This window comes from Sciurus vulgaris (assembly GCF_902686455.1).
Source record: "Sciurus vulgaris genome assembly, chromosome: 1".
Classification (NCBI taxonomy): Eukaryota; Metazoa; Chordata; class Mammalia; order Rodentia; family Sciuridae; genus Sciurus; species Sciurus vulgaris.
In genome coordinates, this window is record NC_136461.1 from 37,356,304 (window position 1) to 37,373,203 (window position 16,900).

General features: G+C 37.8%; 1 protein-coding gene across 4 annotated transcripts in view; it reads left to right on the forward strand.

The window, feature by feature from the left end:
* Nucleotides 1–16,900, forward strand: part of LOC306670222 (putative selection and upkeep of intraepithelial T-cells protein 1 homolog) — a 38,714-nt gene that overhangs the window by 14,479 nt on the left and 7,335 nt on the right. For 3 of the 4 annotated variants that reach the window (XM_079154908.1, XM_079154909.1, XM_079154910.1), the window contains 5 exons: nt 3,246–3,326; nt 4,885–5,232; nt 7,394–7,675; nt 10,385–10,495; nt 12,954–13,046. In XM_079154908.1, coding sequence (XP_079011034.1) covers nt 3,251–3,326; nt 4,885–5,232; nt 7,394–7,675; nt 10,385–10,495; nt 12,954–13,046 — 910 coding nt within the window. In that variant the 5' untranslated portion in view covers nt 3,246–3,250. Of the gene's footprint in view, nt 1–24; nt 208–3,245; nt 3,327–4,884; nt 5,233–7,393; nt 7,676–10,384; nt 10,496–12,953; nt 13,047–16,900 lie in introns of those variants that run through there. The other variant, XM_079154907.1, reaches the window with a different exon arrangement.

The following is a 16,900-nucleotide window of genomic DNA, read 5'->3' on the forward strand; positions in this document are numbered from 1 at the left end:
TACATTATTTCTATTTAAGATAGAAGCAGAATTCTGGAACATAAGCCATGTTTATTTTTAACTCTAGCAGAGGTACTGAAGTGCTTTCAGATGTCATTCTCCTTATCACCTCTTTCCCCGTTGTGCACGTGAGGAACACCACGTGCACCGCACTGAACCTGGCATTATCAGAACTCGGCTCAGCCATCCTCCATTGTACCTGTTCTGGTGGGTCTGGTAATATTTCACTGTGATTTCAATGTGAATTTTCCCAATTCTTAATGAAATTCCATATATTCTCCAATGTTGGCTGCTGACTGAGTATTTTCTATACCCTTCCTGCTCAAGTCTCTTGCTTTGTTTCTATTAGTTTGTCTTCCCTAAAATAATTGGTACAATTAAGACTTTTAAAAAATAGAAATCAGGATCTGAGCCTTTTATCATCTGAAGCTTTACAAATATTTTCTTGCCCCTTGAGGTTGTCCTTCTACTCTCTTAACCCTGTAGCATTGTTTTCATCTTTTGCCTTCTTTCCAACCTCTCTTTTTAATGGGTCAATGACACCATCTAACCTGTATCTCTCTTCTCCTTCAATACATTATTTTATTTTCTTGTATTATAAAACACAAATATCACCGTGGAATGACATTATATTTTATATGTTTGTATTACATTTTCTAGAGGGTAAAATTTAACATTTTAGTTATCGACACACTTGAGGTCCTTCAGGAAGCAAACTTTGCTATGTGAAATCAAATATGTGCCCTTCAACTTAGCTACTAATGCAAACGACTGTATCTTTGCAGTGTCTTTTTGTCTCTATGTGAGATTCCTGGAAAAAGAGCCTGTGCCCAAATTTACTAGCACTTATTTTTTTGGAGGGGAGTTGCAATCACAGGCAGCAAAAGTGAGGAGGAAATTAGGAAATGAAAGAAGAGAGCATTTATTTACTTGTTACATTATATTTCCTGTGTCTGATTGATCCAAGTTTTTTTTATTGTTTGCTCTGTTTAGTTATACGTGGCAGCAGAATGCATTTTGATTCATTGTACACAAATGGGGTACAACTTTTCCTTTCTCTGGATGTCCACAATGTCCAGTCACATCATTCTTGTAATCTTACATGTACATAGGGTAATGATGTCTGTCTCATTCCACCATCTTCCTTCCCCTCATCCCCTTCCCTCCCCTCATGGCCCTCTACACCATCCAACCTTCCTCCATTCTTCACTAATGCCATCCCCCTCCCTGCTATGCATCATCATCCATTTATCAGAGAAAACATTTGGCCTTTGATTTTTTTGGGATTGACTTATCTCACTTAGCATGATATTCTCCAACTCCACCCATTTACCTGAAAATGTCATAATTTTATTCTTTATGGTTGAGTAATATTCTATTGTAAAATTCTATCACATTTTCTTTATCCATTCATCTATTGAAGGGCATCTAGGTTGGTTCCACTACCTAGCTATTGTGAATTGAGCTGCTATAAACATTGATGTGGTTGTGTCACTATGGTATGTTGATTTTAAGTCCTTTGGGTATAGAACAAGGAGTGGGATAACTGGGTCACATGGTGGTTTCCATTCCAAGTTTTCTGAGGAATCTCCATACTGCTTTCCAGAGTGGTTACACCAATTTGCAACTCCACCAGCAATGTATGAATATACCTTTTCCCCACATCCTCACCAACACCTACTGTTGCTTGTATTCCTGATTATAGCCATTCTAATTGGGGTGAGATGAAATCTAAGGGTAATTTTGATTTGCATTTGTCTAATTACTAGAGATATTAAACATTTTTTCATATGTCTGTTGATCACTTGTGTATCTTCCTCTGTGAAGTGTCTGCTCATGCCTTAGTCCATTTATTGATTGAATTCTTTGTATTTTTGGTGTATAGTTTTTTGAGTTCTTTATAAATTGTGGAGATTAGTGCTCTATCTGATGTGTGTGTGGTAAAGATTTTCTCCCACTCTGTAGGCTCTCCCTTCACATTATTGATTGTTTCCTTTGCTGAGAAAAAGCTTTTTGGTTCAAATCCATCCCATTTATGAAAACCTTACAAGATGGAAAGATCTTTCATGTTCTTGGACAGGCAGAATTAATATTATCAAAGTGACTGTACTACCAAAATCACTATACAGATTCAATGCAATTTCAATTACAATCCCAATGATGTACTTCACATAAATAGAGAAAGCAATCATGAGATTCATTTGGAAGAGTAAGAGACCCAGAATAGCCAAACCAATCCTGAGCAGGAAAAGTGAAGCAGGAGGTATCACAATACAAGTCCTTAAACTATACTACAGAGCAATAATAACAAAAATGGCATGGTATTGGCACCAAAATAGACAGGTAGACCAATGATACAGAAGACATAGAGACAAACCCACATGAATTCAGTTATCTCATACTAGACAAAGGTGCCAAAAACATATAATAGAGAAAAGATAGCCTGTTAAACAAATGGTGCTGGGAAAAGTGGAACTCCATATGAAGCAAAATGAAATTAAACCCCTATCTCTCACCCTGCACAAACTCAACTCAAAATAAATCAAGGACCTAGGAATTAGACCAGAGATCATGCACCAAATAGAAAAAAACATAAGTCCAAATCTTCATCATTTTGGCTTAGGATCAGACTTCCTTACAAAGTTTACTTTAAAGGCATTTAACACAAGCTGTTATACTCAGGTCTGATGATCAGCTACTGGGGAATCTAGATCCTACCTCTGTGATATAGCATTTCCTTTGAATACAGAAACAGTGGGTGAATCCAGAGGTTCCACGGATCCAGAAAGATCAGACCTCCACTACAACAGTGGAGTTAATGAATGTTTTACTGAAGCTGTCCTTTACCATAGGAGAAGACAAACAATAGTTTGCTTTAGGAAATAAAACAACTCTGGAATCAACAGTCAGGATTCTCCACTGAGCCAGTGGCTTAGGCCATGGAGCAGATGGGACCATGAGTGTGGGGTGTGCATGACTGCGATTCTGCAAACCTTTTATGCCCTTATCTATGGCTGCCCCTCAGAGCAGTAATGTGATGGAGGCAATGAGCCAGTAAGAGCCAAGTAAGGAAAGCGGAGAGGGGATCATCACTGGGGTCTGATATGTGCGATAACAAAGTCATTGGTTGACATGAAAGGGAATTCTCTCAAAACACAGGATTTCAAAGTTGTTGCTTTTTGTCTTGTTTCCATGTTGCCCTGGTTCCTGTTGTCGGATCCCACAATGATGATTTCATTTTCCAGGTGTGATGGCACCTGCAGCTTCCTCTCTTTCTGGATACTTCACCGCCATTCTTCTCTTACAGATGGCAATACGCACCTCAGGTAGGGAAATCTCTTTCTTTTTCTAAGGTTTCATCTCGTCTATAAAGAACAATAATTGTGATAAATGATGCTGAAGGACATGAGTGAGAGTTCTTGCTGCTAACCTGCAGATATTACCCCTCAGTTAAAATTTCAAGGGTAGAATCAAGTGTTAAACCATTTGTGAATAATAAATGTTATTTCAGTTGCTGTGTTTATATGCCACAGTGTTACAATGAAAAGTCTAGAAGAAGTGACAGCTAAATCTCTAGCATTTCCCAACAGGAAGCTCAATTCTCACTGGTAAATTATAATGAATATACCTCTTTTAATTGAGAACCCACCACCATCATTTATAGGACCATATGAATTATAGGTTGATCGGACCCTCAGAAAAGGGTTATCATTACTTGTAACTTTGTAACAAGTTATCTTCCAAATTAATGATTTAAACTCACAATTTCATGGGTCAGAAATCTGGACAGTGCCCAGCTGGGTAATTTTTCTGCCACATGTGACATGGAGTGAGGTCCCTTGTATTTAGCAGGTGGGTGTGGTGATCTGAAGGGCCCAGGGTGACTTTTCTCACATATCTGGCATTTTGATGAAGTAGGCTGGACAGCTGGGATCAACTGAAATGCTCAAGTAGCATATCTACATGTGGCCTTGAGGCCATGGTAGCCTCAGGATTCTCAGATTTTGTGTATAGCAGTTTTGGGTTTCCAGAAAATTTTTTACAAAAAAAAAAAAAAAAAATAGAGTTGCTCATATTTTGAGATAGTCCCAGAAACTACTGTAGTCTGCCTTCTACTATGTACCATGAAGTAAATAAATTACGGAACACACAGCTTCAAGAGGAAGAAACATGGGCACTTTGTCTCCAAGGAAGGTGCAGCAAAATTCTGCGTCCCCTTTCAATCCATCAAAACTGATATAGAAAAAAGTAGCTGGTGCATTTTGAAAGGAAAGGTTGCTGTTCGGCAGCTGTGGTCCACATCCCGCCTCCTGACAGTGGGTGCATCTTCTATTCATTCTTTAAATATTTACAAAGTACCTATTATGTCCTGGCAATGTTTCATGCACCAGGAAAATAAAAAGGGATAAAATGGAGTATCTTATGTGTCATGACTGATGTATTAATGGAGTATTAGAAAAAAAATAAGAAAAGGAATTAAAAAGAGAACATCAGGAAGTGATATGTGCTGGAGACTTACAGTGGGCTGGGGATGTGACTCGGTGGTAGAGTGCTTACACAGCATTTACAAGGCCCCGGGTTCAGTCCCCAGCATTGAAAAAGAAAATGGGGGTGTCGTTGAGTGGGTGGTCATGACACCTTTCTCTGAAGAGCTAACTCTAAGGCTGGGACCTGAGAGACAAGAAGGAGGCAGCTATGGGAGAGTCCAAGGGAAGAACAGGGCTGCTGGAGTGAAGATGCCTTTGAGAGCAAAGTTCTCAAGCCAGAGAGCAGTTGGCATCAAGAACCAGGAGGAAGTCCACTGTGTCCCGAGCAAGGGGATCCAGGTGGTGCATTCTGTCGCGGCCTTCAGACTAAATCCTTGGTGTTCCACTTCCTCCACAGAGCAGTTCGCTGTGCGCAGCTCCACGAGTCACCAGGTGGTCACAGTCGGCACGCAGGCCGAGTTCAGCTGCCAGCTGTCCCCACCCCAGAGTGCACTGCACATGAAGGTGGGGTGGTTTCGGAATCAGTCCTCTCAGCTGGTTTACCTGCATGAGAATGGGAAGGAACACTCCCGAGAGAGCTCGCGGAACTACGTGAATCACACCTTATTCCTGAAGGACGCCCTAGGGGAGGGCAAGATATCCCTCAGAATCTACAATATCAGTATTTTTGATGGAGGGCTGTACCACTGTTTCTTTGAAGATGGTGACACCTATGAAGAGGCCACTGTGGATTTGAGGGTGGCAGGTAAGGCCAGAGAAAAAACATCTCCAGGTTTTCTGGGTATAGGCCGTTCTGGGCCACATCGCTAAATTCATGCATGTGAGATCATGAGAAAATGATCCTGGGACATTTAAAAATATTTGTGACAATAATATACCCAAATAGTAGAATTTATGGAAAATTATGGTGAATAATATAATAACTGAGATACCATCAATTAGGTTATACATATATGACATTATATATATTATGTTATATTTTCCTTCAGATCAAGTTAAATTCACCTTTGTGTTCTTCAATAGTGCCATTCACTTTCCTCCTTTTCGACAATAACCATTAAATTTACATTTTATAACTTCTCTTTTGGCTTATGTATAAGCATCAAAAAAATTGATGTTATTATTTTGTGTGTTTAAAAAGTTTACACAACAGTGTCATTATAAATATTCCAACTAATCTAATTATACTTAGTGTGGTATTGTTGGTATCAGTCCATGTTTATCCAAATAGACACAGGTTAAACTTTATCTGCAATATTGTATTCCACCATGTATATAACCATTGACTTGTGTATTCCCACATTCGTGGACATTAGCATGCTGACAATTTTCTTTCCTATGCTTTGCTGTATTATTGGGTGTGAGAGTTCCTTTAGGATATACAACTAGAAGTTAAGTTGTTAGGTTTTTGTGTATAATTATTTTCAAATTAATTTGATAAATTGTTCACTGAAATGATTAGATCCATTTGTACTGGACTCAAGTCATGAAAACACTGTATCATTATGAATACTTGTATTATCATGCTTTTAATTTTGCAGGTTTGATTTTAATTTTTACTTCTTATTAGAAAAGTTTTGCTTGTTTCTTTCTTATTTAATGAAGACTAGACTTTGTCTGTTTCTTGCTTATTTATTATCTTTATCAATGCTCCTATTAAGTACTTGGATTTTTTCTTGATTTCTAGGAATTAATTTTTATCCGTACATCAAATTTCTGTTTTTCACATGTTGCAATAATGTTTAGTCTATTGATATGTTTTACAAACTTTTCATGTTGAAAGATATAATCTGATAACATCAAATTTACAGTGCCATTCACTTTCCTCCTTCTCGAGAATAACCATTAAATTCACATTTTATAGCTTCTCTTTTGGCTTATGTATAGGCATAAAAAAATTGATGTTATTATTTTGTGTGTTTAAAAAGTTTACACAACAGTGTCATTATAAATATTCCAACTAATCTAATTATACTTAGTGTGGTATTGTTGGTATCAGTCCATGTTTATCCAAATAGACACAGCTTAAACAGTGATGGTTTACAATTTGTGTCACATCATGCTTGAGATCCTTTGCTAGCCTCATATTATGAAGATATTTTCTTCTAAATTCTTAAAATTCCTTTTCTGAATTTAGTTCTTGATTACTATGGATTTTGTTTTTCTCTACAATATGAGATACTAATGTCTTTCAATATTAAAATATATGTTTGTTGAATATTTCTAACAATTGTCAGGAGTTTAAATTATCAAGTCCCTACCAGTGTATGGGCAGTGTTATGAATTTTCAATTTGATTTTCTGTGGTGTCCTCAGGCTGTCCTGGAGCTGCCATAGAGGGGAACTCTAGTTAATCTAAGGCTTCCAGTCAGTCCCGGTTCTGTTCCTTCTAACATTCTAGTGGTAGTGAAGTGATATGTCACCCAGGTTTTAGTTTGCATTTCCCTGATGCCTCATGATGTTGTACACATCTAAATATAATTGTCGTTCATCTGGATATCTTTTTAAATCAAAAGCCTCATCTAATCTTTTGTTCATTGTAAAAACTAAGTTTGTGTTATTGATTAATAACTTATATTTTGGCCACAACTTGTCTCACAGACGCATGGTAAATGTAATCTTCTAACTGTGGCTTTCTTTTTTACTGCTTGTATATTGTCTTTTGATGAACAGAAACTTAATAAATTTCATAATTTCTAATTTACCAGTCTTTTCTCCTATGGTTAACATTGTTTGTGTCCTGCTAGCTTGGATTTGGGTTGGAGTATCATCCTTGCCCTAATTGTGGCCACCTTCATTAAACTTATGGCCTACCTAGCAGGCCACCAAGAGTAAGAAGGCCCCTTGACTTCTCAATTCTTGAGTCCACACTGCTAATTATAAATCACTTCTCTCTCTTCTCCCCAGCTATAGGCACAGACATACAGATTAATGTCCAGGTTCTTGACACAGAGGGGCTACTGGTGGTGTGTGACTCAGGAGGGTGGTTCCCGCAAGCTGAGATGACGTGGAGAGACAGCCAGGGACGTACGATTCCTCACTCATCAAAATATTACTCTCAGGATGGAGCTGGGTTATTACACCTGAAGATGAGTGTTCTTCTCAAAAACAGCACCTCTGGTCCTGTCACTTGCTGCTTTTACAACCCAGACACCGGTCAGAAGAAAAGAGCAGGTATTGTCATACCAGGTAAGAGCTTGTGGTGAGGTCCTATAAAGGAAGAGCTGTTTTAATCTGTGTGTCAAAATAAGAAGAAAATTGAGTGAAATAATAACTGTTAAATTGCCTGATACACTATGGGCTTCTATAGACCTGCACTATTTAAATCATATTAAATTGCTAGGAACAAGAAAAATACCAGACATTAAGGGGAGTACTAAAGAACGAACTAGGTGTTGACATAATTAGAGAAAGAATCCTTATTCTCTGTGGCATGTTAAGGATTCTAAAGTCACATGCCAATTTGTCAGCTTTATTAACTATTTCTAGCTTTGCGGTCTTGGGTGTTGTTTAACCTTTAGGACCATTGATATATGTAATTTGGAAAAAATAGCGTGGTATTTTGACCTTGAAATTAGACATTGTCAGTGAAATAGTTTTATAAAGTGTAGATCAGTGTGCTTAAGTAAGACTAATTTTAAAAGTATAAGATGGCATAAGATGGCACTTTATTGCTACCTTATGAAGAAGTAGGCACGTAGAGAAGTCATTTACCAAAGATCCACTAACCAACGATTGACAAACCCAGGATTAAATCCCAGATGCTCACCCATGATTCAAGACTATTTCTCTTGGAAGTGATGGCTGTGATCAGTCAGGTTAGAGACAAACATCATGAAATTGTGCTCTTTGTGCTTCGGTGACTAGGTGCAGTAGCTAGAGAACTCAAGGTGGATGCAAGGGACAAGAAGCAGAAGGAAGGAAAGGCCAATATTAGCTAGAATAGTAGCTCAAGTGTTATACAAGAGAAGTCACCCCCACTAGTTCAGACAAAGGACAGTCACAGCTCATATTGGGTGTGGCTGTACTCCTTGAAGTAACTCCCAAACTCGGGTCCTTTCTACCTTATTGCTGAACCATCCTAGGGGTTTCAGTCCTCCTTTGTGTGGTTAAAGTCAGTTTTCATTGTTATAGCTTCATCCTAATTCTTGGAAGTGAGGAAAGTGAGAAAACAGTGCACAAATTTCTTTTTATGTCTAGAAGTTGCAATATCACTCTGTTTTTCTTCCAATGATTCAAATTAATTTCTACACCCAACTTTCAAGTAGACTGTTGTATATAGTCTTTCACTTAGTGATTATATGCCTACTTTAGTTCAAAGTATGGGCCATGAACCCCTTAAAAATCCTGGAAAACCTGTTGATCTAGGACAGATAAGTTTATAAGACACAATATTATAAGGAAGGATATCTGGGCAGAGTTTTTGTCATATCCTCAAGTGGGAAAATTAGGAGAGGGGATTTGTAGAATTTAAGAATTTCTTCTAGAGGGTGCTAAGGTAGGTCTTGCAAGGTGAGAAAGTGGTTAGGGTATAATGACTTTGGACTGGTGAGCAGAGATAAAGGTCCTGAAGTGTCTGATGAGCCAGTTGTTAATCTTGTTAAGGAGTCTGCTTGAGTCAATTCACAGTGTTACCTCCCAGGAGCAAGCATTTCCTGGAGCAGGTAGCTGAGCCAATTTATAATTGTGTTCTCTTTAATTAAGTCATAATTTCAAAATTCTGCTCCACTTCTTTGGAATTTTACCTCTGCTTCCCTTTTTCTATTTTTGTTCTGAGTCACTTAAGCTTTGATACTGGACAAGAACAATCAGTGTCATTGAAGCCAAAATGTGAATGTAGAGTCTGAACTCCATGATGGTTGATTTTCAAAATTTTAATCAATTCCTTTCATAAAATGAAAAAGTTCAGTCATGGTGATAGACAAGTAAGGGAGACTCTTGACAATGAAGCTGTTGTTTTACCTTTTTTTTTTTTTTTGGTTGTTTCTAGAATCCACATAACCCCCAAGTTCCAATAGTTTGGTGCTATTTTACTAAGTTAGTCTGCTATACCTCAAACTATTAACTAATTTAAAACACACTGAAATAGTCATTGTGGGCTTTGTATCTGAAAATATCTACTATACAGAGGTATTGACTGTATGATCCAGTGGTTGGTTCTTGGTTGGTTAGTTTGCTCATTTGTCTCCAATCTCACCATCTTCATTCCTTGTGAACCTGATTGTCTCTCTTCATAATGTTTTATACACAAGTCTCTTTAAATTCCACATTTCAAGCTACTAGTGATTAGTATATAATAATGGGGCAAACACTGACTCTTTGTTTTCCCTATTTTCCAAACTTTGAGGAATTTGAGGAGTTACTTGCTTTATACCCGTTCAGCTATTCATTCTTACTGATTTTTTCAATGTTCTAAGTGTGATATTAGGCCTTCTCTTCTTGGAGAATTTTTGTCATATTGGTTCTACAGGAAGGTCCCACAAGGAATGTAACACTGAGTGTCAGAAGAGTTTCTCTTGAGATTTACCAGAGCCACTTCTAATGCAGTTCTATAGCTGTTGACTTCCTCAGATGCCACATTTAGTATGGTACCCAGAATCCTGTTCTACAACTTCCTTCATCTCACGGATTACCCTCTAGAATATAGGAACCAAAACAGTAAATTATTCTTCTATCCTAACCTATTCCATCCTTGGCCCAATAACTGCCAAATCCTGTTCTTTCCCCAGACCCAGCTTCATTGGCCAATAGCCCTCACTTAAACCCAGAGTATACAATGCAGAGGGTAACAAGGACCTCACCTGGGGGTGGATCCTGCTTCCTGGGGTACAGTGGGGTACAATGGGGTCTTATGGCCCTGCTACTTTACTTACCAGATACTTCTGCTCTCTCTTTCAGATATCCTGTTGGAATCGAAGTGTATGTTCTCGACACTTAAAACTGTATACCCGGTGATATATGTGATCATTGTGATCATTGCGTTTGTTCTTCAGTGTTACAGAACAACAGGTATTTAATCCAGGAAAGGCAAAGCATTAAAGAATTCTGAAAACATCTCTGCTTTACTTGATACCAAGCGTTGGGAGGTGGTAATACAAAATTGTGTAAATCTGCCTCTCAGCCCATCCCACTGCTGTGTTTGTCAAAGGGGTCGTCATTGTCTTGAGCCATGTCTCAGACTAAGCTGCTGCCCTCCTTCCTTACGTTGCTCTCCAGGGTGAAGACACTGCCACTTCTATTGTAGCTGTGACCACCAAGATCTCCTGGTCCCTTCAGAAGTTATTGTTGATTTCCTCTCACTTTCTGGACCATTTCCTGGAATAAGAATAATAATAGATGTGTTTTCCATAGACACTTATATATTTTTAAATTTTTGTCCCCATTTTCCAAAATTGAAAGAAAAAGATAAAGATAAGAACCCATTAACACAATTCTTGATCCTTCTGTATCTTTTTCCAATTCCTCTTTGGTTCTTCCTGTGAAATTAACCTTTTTATTTTTGTCATCACTAGAGGCTATAAAGTGACACCTTAATTTCAGCTAGCTGAGTAAGGCATGAGATACAGTTGTGAATGGTGTCTCCCAATCCTGGACATTAGATCGTTAGACAATGCAAGATAAGTAACAGAAGTAACAGGTGATGACACTCAAATGCCATCACCTGTCACTGATAGAAAGGTGTTCTAGGCTATTCTGGATGGAGGATTCGATGGACTGGGAACCTCTGGGAGATGATTCAATCTGTAGTGAGGTATGCACAATTCAAAGGATAAGGTGTAATTTGAGAGTTACTGGGCGAGATTTTCCTTGAATTAGAAAAGAGGGCTAAAAAAAAGAATAGAGTGCATCTTGGCCAGTCTTCTGTCCACTTCATAAAGACCTCCACAAAGTTGAGTATTTACCGTGTGCCAGGAGATATGATCAACAATTTATCATCAATATCTTACAAATTTTTCCAGATAAATTAAATTTATCCCTATGAAGTAGGTCCCATTTATTATCATCATTTTTAGATTAAATAATAATCAGGGTTAATTATTTAATTAATTGTTCAAACTGAAACAACCTACAAATGTGGACTGAAACCTAGATGTTTCAAAGGTCAAACCCTTTGCTCTGCCAGGTGGGGTAGTACATGCCTGTAAATCCAGTGGCTGGAGAGGCTGAGGCAGGAGGATCTCAAGTTCAGAGGCAGCCTCAGCAAATTAGTGAGGTGAGATCCTGTCTCAAAATTAAAAATTAGAAAAAAAAAAAAAAAAGAGCTGGGGATGTGACTCAGAGGAAAATTATCCCTTGCTTCAATCCTGGGTACCAAAACAAACAAACACTTTAAGCAAGATGCTTTTCCTCATTAAAAGGTGTGTGGTAGCAAGACCTACCTTGCAGACTTATAGTGATGGAGAAGCCACTCCATCACTAGTAAACTTGACTTATTTTTAAATTTTTTCAACATATCTGTATTGAGCATCTCTTAGATCCTAGTTACATCTAATGTTAGTGCCTAGTATCTAAGATGTAGTAACAACAAAGCAACGAGGGAAAAAAAGGGCAAAAGTCTTTGCCCACCTAGAGCTTACTTCTAGCATAATGTGAGAAAATTCTTTCTTTGGAACTTTCCTGCTGGTGATTTCTGGTATCTGTGATAAACAAAATAAACAAGCCAAAAAAGAAAACCATGAAGAAACTGACCTCTCCTAGAAAAAAAAAAAAAAAATCATATACAAGACGATGAACTAAGTTAAAAACAGAAAAAACCCATAGTCTTTTCTAGATTTTTTTCATACTAACTATTCATTGTTCCTTGCAAATATCTCAGAATAACTGATCAACCTTGCCGTTTTACTTTAAGTTTGGTAAATGAATCTTTTGAAAACTTCTATCTTGATGTAGCAAAACATGGTTGAGTAAGGAGAGCTGTCCAGCCTTGAAACGATCTTTCTCACAGTGTAGTAAGATCCGGGGAACGTAGGTAATGTTGCTAAATACCAGGGGTGCTGTACAGAAGATCCTGGGCACTAAACCTTGTCATTACAACTGTGAAATTCTTGGGTTCCAAGACTCTTCTCTCCCCTTTGAGCTAACTCAGGGTTTCCCAAAATTGCCCTCCAAAAGTGTTAGACGCTTAAGCATTCAGATATGTAGCGGTGACCAGAGTCCCACATTCTCGAGGTCACATTTCCAGGTTGATCGCGTGCTGCACTGCACGGAGAGCAGTAGGAAGAGGCTGTTCTTTCTTACCCTGCTGTATCCTCAGCACAACGGACTGTTACTCTTGGCCTCATCCCTGGTGCCAGGATCTATCCTCACACACAGTCCTGCCTTTCACACCCAAACCCTGACAGGTTTATTAGACCTAATAATTAAAGCACTGAGACATTTAAGTTTCTTGAATCAAGTGCAACTGTGGCCATTTCAGTGCATCCCCAAAGTCCTAACCACCTTCTTTTTCTTCTCCGCTTTTTTTCAGTTCGATCGACTTACCTTCTAATTGTACTTGAGCTTCTACCTTTCTTGTTACACATGGCCTTCTTCCCTATCTACTTCAGTTTCAGGAGCAGAGGTAAGTGAGACTGGAAAAAATGGGGTTTTTCAGTTGATGTCCTCCCTGCCTGGTACCCTTTTACGTGAACCTTTTTAGACACAGCTGAGTGGCCTTTGTAGCAGTAACAGGATGAGGAGCCAGGATTTAGATGACACCCTAGAGGGTCAGGTGCTGTCCTCTCAGCTGGGTAAGGTCCAGAGTTTTAGGCTTCCCTACTGGCTGGGTACGTTTCCATTACTACTCAAATAATAGTACACTTCACAAGTGCACAAGCACTGAGGTAAAAATATATTTTTGTCAGGTCTAGAAGCCATCTAATCTAGAGTCATTTCTAAAAGCAATTATTAATGTCAACTATGCATTGGCACCAAGCCAGTGATTTGTGATTGTTTTTTATTTAGATAGAGCTCTCCTTTGAAAAATTAATTTAAAAATTCAAATGAAGAATTATACTTAATTGATTCCTGATTGAATTTCAAGGCTATTGAAAGTCATCATTTGGTCCTCTTGATTATTTATTCAGAGGTTATTTAGAAGAGCAACTATATGATATCATATACTTTATTATGTTAGTATCTAAGAATTTAACAATACCCTTAATTTGTTTGCCTTTACTGAAATGTGTTTACATGGGACAATTACTATCAAAATAAATAAAAGGATCTCTCATTATTTGCAAAGGCTTTATCTTCATCCTTTAGACAAAACTGGAGCAGATGTTAAACAGATTGCTTTTTCAAATCTAAGATACTTTTGAGTTGCCTTCAACAAAGCCCATTCCATCTATTTTCACTATAAACCATAAACCCAAGCTTCAAATCTTATATGAGACAGGGTGACTAAAAAACAGCAAGGAATATATAAGAATGTATAAGATGTAATTTTATTTCTAACACTACTTCTGACCACATGTTCTGTAATATCTATATGTGTATTTATGTGTGTGTCTGTCTATCCATTTAATTTATAATCTCTGTATATCTGTCCACCAACTCTCATTTTCGAATTATTTTGAAACATTGAGAAAATGAAGAAAATACCTTGAGTAATGAAAATTAAAAGAGATATAGTTTTAGTCAGCGTGTTTACTGCTGTAACCAAAAGACTTGACAACAACAATTAGAGGAGGAAAAGTTTATTTAATTTATTTTAAATTTTTTATTGTTTGTTCTATTTAGTTATACATGACAGCAGAATGCATTTTGATTCATTGTACACAAATGGAGTATAACTTTTCATTTCTCTGGATGTACACGATATAGAGTCACACCATTTGTGTAATCATACATGTACACAGGGTAATGATGTCTGTCTCATTCTACCGTCTTTCCTTTCCCCCACTCTGCCCCTCCCTTCATTTCCCTCTACGCAATCCAACATTCCTCCATTCTTCACTTACACTCTCCCTGTCCTACCCTCAATTATGTATCAGCATCCACATATCAGAGAAAACATTTGGCCCTTTTTTTTTTTTTTTTTGGTATTGGCTTATTTCATTTAGCATGGTATTCTCTAGCTCCATTTACCTGCAAATGTCATAATTTTATTCTTCTTTATGGCTGATTAATATTCCATTCTGAGGTTGGTTCAACATCAGGAAATCAATAAACATAATTCACCACATTAATAGACTTAAAGTCAAGAATCACATGATTATTTCAATAGATGCAGAAAAAGCATTTGATAAAATACAACACCCCTTCATGCTCAAAACACTAGAAAAAATAGGGATAGTGGGAACATTCCTTAACATTGTAGAGGCCATTTATGCTAAGCCCATGGCTAATATCATTCTAAATGGTGAAAAACTGAAAGCATTCCCCCTAAAAACTGGAACAAGGCAGGGATGCCCTCTTTCACCACTTCTATTCAATATCGTTCTTGAGACTCTGGCCAGAGCAATTAGACAAACCAAAGAAATTAAAGGGATACGAATTGGGAAAGAAGAACTCAAACTATCCCTGTTCGCTGATGACATAATTATATATTTAGAGGAACCTGGAAATTCCACCAGAAAACTCTTAGAACTCATAAGTGAATTCAGTAAAGTAGCAGGTTACAAGATCAATGCCCATAAATCCAACGCATTTTTATACATAAGTGATGAATCTTCAGAAAGAGAAATTAGGAAAACTACCCCATTCACAATAGCCTCGAAAAAAATAAAATACTTGGGAATCAATCTCACAAAAGAGGTGAAAGACCTCTACAATGAGAACTGTACAACACTAAAGAAAGAAATTAAAGAACACCTTAGAAGATGGAAAGATCTTCCATGTTCTTGGATAGGAAGAATTAATATTGTCAAAATGGCCATACTACCTAAAGTTCTATACAGATTCAATGCAATTCCAATTAAAATCCCACTGATGTACCTTACAGAAATAGAGCAAGCAATTATGAAATTCATCTGGAAGAATAAGAAACCCAGAATAGCTAAAGCAATCCTTAGCAGGAAGAGTGAAACAGGGGGTATCGCAATACCAGATCTTCAACTCTACTACAAAGCAATAGTAACAAAAACGGCATGGTGTTGGTACCAAAATAGAAAAGTAGATCAATGGTATAGAATAGAGGACACGGACACAAACCCAAATAAATACAATTTTCTCATACTAGACAAAGGTGCCAAAAATATGCAATGGAGAAAAGATAGCCTCTTCAACAAATGGTGCTGGGAGAATTGGAAATCCATATGCAACAGAATGAAACTAAACCCATATCTCTTACCATGCACGAAACTAAACTCAAAATGGATTAAGGACCTCGGAATCAGACAAGAGACCCTGCAGATTGTAGAAGAAAAAGTAGGTCCAAATCTTCACCTTGTTGGTCTAGGATCAGACTTCCTTAACAGGACTCCCATAGCACAAGAAATAAAAGCTAGAATCAACCACTGGGATAGATTCAAACTAAAAAGCTTTCTCTCAGCAAAGGAAACTATCAGCAATGTGAAGAAAGAGCCTACAGAATGGGAGAATATCTTTGCCAATCATACTTCAGATAGAGCACTAATCTCCAGAATCTATAAAGAACTCAAAAAACTTTACTCCAAGAATTCAAATAATCCAGTGGACAAATGGGCTAAGGAAATGAATAGACACTTCACAGAAGAAGATCTACAAGCAATCAACAAACATATGGAAAAATGTTCAACATCTCTAGTAATAAGAGAAATGCAAATCAAAACCACCCTAAGATTCCATCTCACCCCAATTAGAATGGCGATTATCAAGAATACGAGCAACAACAGGTGTTGGCGAGGATGTGGGGAGAAAGGTACACTCATACATTGCTGGTGGGGCTGCAAATTAGTCCAGCCACTCTGGAAAGCAGTGTGGAGATTCCTTAGAAAACTTGGAATGGACCCGCCATTTGACCCAGCTATCCCACTCCTTGGCCTATACCCAAAGGACTTAAAATCAGCATACTACAGAGACACAGCCACATCAATTTCATAGCTGCTCAATTCACAATAGCCAGACTGTGGAACCAACCTAGATGCCCTTCAATTGATGAGTGGATAAAGAAACTGTGGTATATATATACAATGGAATATTACTCAGCCATAAAGAATGATAAAATTATGACATTTGCAGGCAAATGGATGAAATTGGAGAATATCATGCTAAGTGAGATAAGCCAATCTCAAAAAGCCAAAGGACGAATGATATTGCTAATAAGTGGAGGATGACACATAATGGGGGGGAGGGAAGGGTTAGTGTTAGGGTTAGAGTTAGGGTTAGGGAGGGGGGCAAGTATGGAGGAAGGAAGTACTGTACAGAGGGTAAAGAGGGGTGGGAGGGGTGGGGGGAAGGGAAAAAAATAACAGAATGAATCAAACAACATTACTCTACGTAAATTTATGATTA